This window comes from Bos mutus, chromosome 7 (genome assembly GCF_027580195.1).
Source record: "Bos mutus isolate GX-2022 chromosome 7, NWIPB_WYAK_1.1, whole genome shotgun sequence".
Taxonomy (NCBI): domain Eukaryota; kingdom Metazoa; phylum Chordata; class Mammalia; order Artiodactyla; family Bovidae; genus Bos; species Bos mutus.
Window position 1 is genome coordinate 79175832 of NC_091623.1, and position 6785 is coordinate 79182616.

Genomic DNA, 6785 nt, shown 5'->3' on the forward strand with positions numbered 1-6785 from the left:
GGCGAACTCCGCCCCCTCCTCGCTTCTCGCTTCGCGGGGGAGGCGGCAGAAGGGGCTGGAGCGAGTGGCTTTGACGGCACCAAGGTCAAGAGGGAAGGCGGGTTCCGTCCCAATTTCTTGGGGTTTGGAGGACACTATGCGCCCAATCTCCGAAGGCCGGGTTCTGCACTTCCAGCCGGGCGACCTTGGTTTCCGAGACTTCCTGGAGTCCAGTTTCCTCTTTTGGGAAATGGAATGGCCGAGGCTGACAGTGCTGGTTTAGGGCGCACGGGGACCAGGGTCTACGGCCTCAGAAGGCGAAGGGTCAGGCTTGCGCCTCTCCGGTGCTGGGCTCAAACCACCGGCCGCTCGGGACAGGACCGTCTAGCCACCAAACCCGGCGACCCTCCGCAAGGCCCCGGCTCGCGCGGATTCTAAAATGAGGACAAAGCCCGCCCGGATCTACCGTGCGCGCGCCGCTGCGGCCAATGGGAAGCCGGCACGGGGCTGAGTGACAGACAGGCGAAGCCAATGAGCATGCACCTTGTTGCGAGGTGGCCTTGGCTCCGGCATTATAAAGAGCGCCACGAGTCGGCATTGTCAGGCGGCGGCACCGCGCGGCCGGGGCGAGCTTTGGAGTCGGTGGGTTCTTGTGGCTGCGGAGGCGGAATAGGCGAGCGTGAGGTCGCAGCGGCTCCGTCGGTAGACGGGGGAGAGGCCCGGCAGCGCGAGCGTGAGCGCGGCCGAGCCCGCGGTGCCTTCTCGGCGGGTGGGGACGAGCGGGCCCCGCGGCGTCATCGGCGGCGAGGTGAGCAGCCGGGCCCGCGGGCGGGAGCCTGGGCGGGAGTGGCGCCGGCCTGACGCGCCGTGGCTGCTCGTTGCAGGAGCCGCGCGCCTCGGCCTAGCATGTCGGAAGCGGGTGAAGAGCAGCCCATGGAGACGACGGGAGCCACTGAGAACGGACATGAGGCTGCCCCCGAAGGCGAGTCGCCGGCCGGAACTGGTACCGGCGTTGCGGCGGGCGCTGGAGGCGGGAGCGCGGCGCCCCAGGCCGGCAACCAGAACGGCGCCGAGGGCGACCAGATCAACGCCAGCAAGAATGAGGAGGACGCGGGGTAAGTGCTGCTGCGGGCCGACGGGGGCGCCGCCTTTGTTCCGGGGCCGCCTTTTGTTGGCGCCACGCGGCGGGGGGAGGGGCGGGCGGCCGGGGCCTGCTGGCGGCCCGCAGACCGGCAACTCCGCGCCGCCCGCTTACGCCGCGCGCTGGAGTTTGCAAGAGTTTGTTGGGTCGACTTTAGCGCCGCCCCGGGGCCGCTGGCGCGGGGATCTGCGGCAGGCGGCCCGGAAGGGGAGTGAGCTCGGAGCCGGGGCCTGGCGGGTCGCGCTGCCTAGGCTGCGTGGGCGGAGTTGGCGCGCACCCGGGCCTCCCTCCTCCGGCTCCTGCTGAGGGCGGAGTCCTGGTCTGAACTCTGACTCGGCCCCGGAAGCCTCGAGTTCCTTGAAGTGATCGGAGGTGGCAGGGGCCGTAGTGTTTTGATACGTAGTTGTTAGACAAATTAGATTTCTTCCGGTTGTGAGACCTCAAGTCCTAGCTGTCCGGTCAGGTTGTGCTTTCTTTCCTCAACCGGCTTAGGGTACGGAGTCACCTGAGGCTTTATTAGGGTCAAGGTTGAGTTTGGAAGGGTAGGGGAGACTCGTTAACATATTCCAAAGGTAGACCGCTGATCCGAATGGTGGCTTTATTTATAATCCTTTCAGTGAGAGTTTTGTCAGGGTCTATCCTTCCAAAATCACAGGTTGGTTATAAGACTTGTTGCCATGTGTTTCACCCATTTCAGAAAAATGTTCGTTGGTGGCCTGAGCTGGGATACCAGCAAAAAGGATCTAAAAGATTATTTTACCAAATTTGGAGAGGTCGTTGATTGTACAATAAAAATGGATCCCAACACTGGCCGGTCAAGAGGGTTTGGATTTATCCTCTTCAAAGATGCAGCCAGTGTGGAGAAGGTAAGCTGGGTAGTTCACAATTAGGAGTCTCACTCAGTGTATTCCAAGATACCATTCTTAGATCATGATTGGCTTATGTGTTTTGCACAGTTGAATGCTTTGGGAAGAGCAGAGAAGTTGAGAATTTATCCTATCCTTTTCCAAGGGATTAAAAGTAGAGATTAAATGGAGGAGTGAGTATGGGCTGGGGTGATACAGGAAGGTTTGTAGTGGACCATTTATTTATTATCTTGTGCCTATTCTGGACCTTGCTAAAGCAAACATTTCATTGAGAAGATTAGAAGAGAGCCCACAGTTCCTAGGAGATAGGCATTACTTTAACCTCATTTTGCAAAAAACAGAAGGTTAAGTAGAAGAGATCATATAACCAGTAAAGGGTGGTTTGTGAGTATTCCAGCCCTAGCAGCCTAATTTTAGCCTGTACTTTAAGTTTATGGGACTGGCTGGGCAAGAAGAGGGGTGCAGGGCATGGTCAAAAGTCTTGGGGGTGGGTTGAGGATAGATTTATAAGTGTTTAGGTAAACCAGGTGAAGTTTGGAGATTGGGTTGGGAAGTCAGGTTGGGGGTAGAGTTTAGAGGGGATGAAGCAATTTTGTGTGCCTGTGTTGGGAGTCTTATGGCTGAGAGATAAGGTCCTGGTCTCGGGTCATACTGCTGAGTTAGAACCCAACTCTCTTCTGTTGGAACAGGTTCTAGACCAGAAGGAGCACAGGCTGGATGGCCGTGTCATTGACCCCAAAAAAGCCATGGCCATGAAGAAAGACCCAGTAAAGAAAATTTTTGTAGGGGGTCTGAATCCTGAAGCCACTGAGGAGAAGATAAGGGAGTACTTCGGCGAGTTTGGGGAGGTGAGTGTGTGGCCCCCACAGTGGTCTGCCAGCTGCAGTGATGTTGCCTTCTTACTGGTCCTTGACACCTTGGCTGACTGGAACTTTTTTCCACTGTGGTGTTTGTGGGCCTTTTCCTATGAGTTCCCTATAGGCTCTGAGGTAGAGTCTTGAGCTTTGCCTGTATTTGCAGATTGAAGCCATTGAGCTTCCAATGGATCCAAAGTCGAACAAAAGACGAGGCTTTGTTTTCATCACCTTTAAAGAAGAAGAACCTGTGAAGAAAGTGCTGGAGAAAAAGTTCCACACCATCAGTGGAAGTAAGGTAAGGTGTCCTCAGCTGTGTGTGCACTTAGCCTTCTGCTGAACCACCTCCAAGAGTTCTCCAGGGTGGACCTTACTGTTTTTGTGCAGTGTCTGCTATCCTGATAGGGACAAGTGGTCCTGTCCTTCAGCGCTCCTAGGCTGGCAGGACAGGACGTGAGAGAGGCAGGAGAATACTGGAGGATGGGGCCCCTCTGGGATGGGTAGTGTGCATAGTCGTCTCTTCAGTTTCTGAAGAGAAATGAAGCTAGAGGGCAAGGTGTTCTGGATCTAGAATGCAGTGTGTATACTCAGGAGATTTTAAAATTGCCGCTTAGTGATTTCTGTGGTGAAGTCTCCTGCTTATGGACGTTGTTGCAGAGCTTTTCTCTTATCTGTTTCCAGCCACAGCCACCTCTCTTCATTTCCATCCCCTTTGGTCGCTGGCTAAATTAACCCCTAGTCCAAAGATCCTTTCCAAAGAGCTCCCAGGGTCCTGGCCACCTTAAATCCAAGGCCAGTTTTGACTTCAAAGGAGCAGAGTCCTTTGCAGTGAGGGGCACCTCTTTCTCCTGAACTCTGGACAAGAGAAAGGGTAGGTAGTTCATGCTTTAAGTGGTGGCTGAGGCAGTTGGGAGTTGAGGGTGTGACCCTCTGGCAGGGTGTGGTAGGCTTTGCCTGAGCAGGAGTGGCAGCCAGATAAGGTGGGACAGGTAGGGTGGGGCTCCTGAAAGTCTCAGTCCTGGCTGGGAATTTGGAAAGCTTGGGATTGGGCCCTTAAATTTTATGTAAGAGAGAGAGGATCATAGGGGGCTGTTGGGTGAGAGCCATTGTTACCCTAGAGGACACTGACATGTGCCATATGTGAAACGGGCATGAAGTGCCCGTTTTGTGGTGCTGTTAGTCAAACTGCTGATGGTTGGTTGTGAAATAAGTGTAATTTAGGTGGTTATATTCAGCAGTTTTAACCTAGTAGGATAGAAAACATGAGATTGCATCACTTGGTGGGGGTAATCTGCCAATTTTTGACTATGCTTGGATGAGGATGTCTTATAGAATGGTTTATAGACGTCTTATAGAATTGGTCTTAATGGGAGACCAATGTTATTGAAGTTTATTTTAAAAATACACTTAAAAGCAGGAGGACAGGAAAGTCCATGGCGTTTCCACCCACAGTAGGCAAGAGTTTTGAGCAAAAAGGAAACCGACTCTTATGCCCTAGCAGGGGAGATACACCTGGCCCATCCCAATAGTCGATCAGTGTTGGAGGAGGAAGGAGCAGCGGGATGGCCTTAAGGAATGCTGTCCTGAGCCCCAATGGCTTTTTTCCTGTTAGAGGTCAGGGTTGCCACCTCAATAGTGTATTTGAGTGGAATGTTTTATTTCTTCTTGGGGTGGGGGGGAGGGGTGGGAAGGAACCTGCTTTCTCTAAAATCCCTTAACCTGGGAAAGCCTTCTCTGACTTCCTTGCCCAAGGTGGTGTCTTGCTACACTGGACTGGCACTGGCCCGCCTGTCCCTCTCCTCCCACTTGTTAAGGTATAGAGTGGCCAAGGGTGACGATTAGCAGACCTATGGGTGTGTCTCTTTGTTTTTCAAGCAGTCTGGGAAAATGTTTGAGCAAAAAAGGCCAGTGTGACTCTTGGTCTGAGTTTTAGTTGAAGTTCTGAGCTAGTCCCAGTATGGTTTCCTACTCCAGCATGTCTTGAGCAGATAAGATCTACCACCTTAATGCTTGTCATTGAAGGCTTTTGTGTACACTCCCTGTTTAAGGCTTGTCCCACTGGCATGACCCACTGTTCTTTTGACTTTCAGTGTGAAATCAAGGTGGCTCAGCCCAAAGAGGTTTATCAACAGCAGCAGTATGGCTCTGGGGGCCGTGGGAATCGCAATCGAGGGAACCGAGGCAGTGGGGGCGGCGGTGGAAGTGGAGGTGAGTAGAACCCAGTTGAAGACGGGTCCTATTTCCCTGCCTGCATGGAGCTTCTATGTTTGTCTTGGGGGTTCTCTGGTGCTCGTTGCAGCAGGGTGGGCGCGGTCAGGAATGGCTCCTGAGTCGATGCTTTGCTGCTGCTTGGATTGGAAGAGCCCATCTTTCTCATGTGGCCTGGGGCCCCAGGGCAGAGGGGGCCTCTGCATCACACTCCAAGTTTTGAGGGGGCAAGGTGGGAGTGTTCTTGGCTCTGTGGCTGTCCTGAGACTTGGTACACCCGTGGGTGGGCGGGCTGAAGGATAGGGCAATGCTGTGCCAGGCGCTTATCCTCCATCCATCCCAGGCCCCTCTGACTCCAAAGCCTGAACTCCATCCTTTTTAAGGCCAAGCTGCCAGGGAGGGTGGGGGTGATCAGTGGGTGATTTGAATGAAAGTGAGCTGCCTTGGTTGCCCCAGTGAAGTCAGTTTTCTGGCCTGGCCTTCTTAGCTCTAGCTTGGGTCTCTCAGGCCCTCTACACCAGGACAGCAGCCCCTTGGCTTTTCTGAGTTGCCATAGTAACCTCGCCACCCAAAGGGCAGGATTTCCTCCATCCTAGCTCCTGCGTGTGCTAAATGGTCCATGGGCCCCTGTGCCCTGCTCCCCCCACAGGTCAGAGTCAGAGTTGGAATCAGGGCTACGGCAGCTACTGGAACCAGGGCTACGGCTACCAGCAGGGCTACGGGCCCGGCTATGGCGGCTACGACTACTCGCCCTATGGCTATTACGGCTACGGCCCCGGCTACGACTACAGTAAGTAGGAGAGAGGGAGGCCCCCATCCACTCACCCACCCCGGGAGGCAGGAAAGACAGGGCAGGGGCCATTGGCAGCAGGGGCTTTGGAGTCGGACAGGCTGGGCTTTTGTCTGAGAGTGGATTTTGAGCTTTTGGGTTTCAGGAAGGTGGGGTGATATCCTACCAACAGAGTTGTTGGTTCTGGTGAGGATGCATATCAAGCGCCTGGCACAGGGGTAAATGTTCAGCAAGTTGTAGCTACTTTCATTGTTGTTCTTGTCCCTAGGTCAGGGTAGTACAAATTACGGGAAGAGCCAGCGACGCGGTGGCCATCAGAATAACTACAAGCCATACTGAGGCTTCAGCAGGATGACTGACCACACACGCTTTGTTTGGATATCGAGTGAACACAATTATGTACCAAATTTAACTTGGCAAACTTTCTATGGCCTGTCCCATGTGCATCTTATTTAAAATTTCCCCCCTGGAAATCACTCTCCTGTTTAATATTTCCAGAGCTCTAGTTGTTTAGGCAGCGTGTGGTTTCTCAAGAGGCCAGAGCGGCATTATGGGCTGATTTTTATTACTGGGTTACCCAGAACCAGATTGGAGGGTCTGCTTCCTGCTGCCGCTCTGCAGCCTGGACCTGTGGACCCTGGTTGTAAAGAGTAAATTGTATCTTAGAAAACCAGTGTCACCTTTTTTTCACCTTTTAGTTTTATATTATTTGTGTCATACATTTCCTATAATGGAAGTGTTAATTTTACTGTACTTTTTGGTACCTTTCGGGAATCTAATGTATTGTAAGGTATTTTACACGTGTCCTGATTTTGCCACGACCTGGATATTGAAGCTATCCAAGCTTTTGAAATAAAAATTTAAAAACCCCCAAGCCTGGGTGAGTGTGGGGTACACTGTGAAGGGGGGCGGGTGCTCCAGAGCTCCAGTATCCTCCACGACCTCCT

At 53.3% G+C, this 6785-nt stretch overlaps 1 protein-coding gene across 3 annotated transcripts; it reads left to right on the forward strand.

The window, feature by feature from the left end:
• Positions 1–275: 275 nt before the first annotated feature.
• HNRNPAB (heterogeneous nuclear ribonucleoprotein A/B) lies at positions 276–6707 on the forward strand. Of its 3 annotated transcripts, none has more exons than XM_070374174.1 (8): positions 276–621; positions 864–1094; positions 1818–1986; positions 2676–2834; positions 3007–3138; positions 4931–5048; positions 5698–5838; positions 6107–6707. In XM_070374174.1, exons 2-8 carry the CDS (start codon positions 886–888, stop codon positions 6175–6177), a joined length of 999 nt encoding a protein of 332 aa, XP_070230275.1. In that variant the 5' UTR covers positions 276–621; positions 864–885; the 3' UTR covers positions 6178–6707. The 3 variants fall into 3 exon arrangements, with proteins under 3 accessions (XP_070230275.1, XP_070230276.1, XP_070230274.1); XM_070374173.1 differs by having other exon boundaries at positions 536–787; XM_070374175.1 differs by lacking the exon at positions 5698–5838 and having other exon boundaries at positions 535–787.
• Positions 6708–6785: the final 78 nt, after the last annotated feature.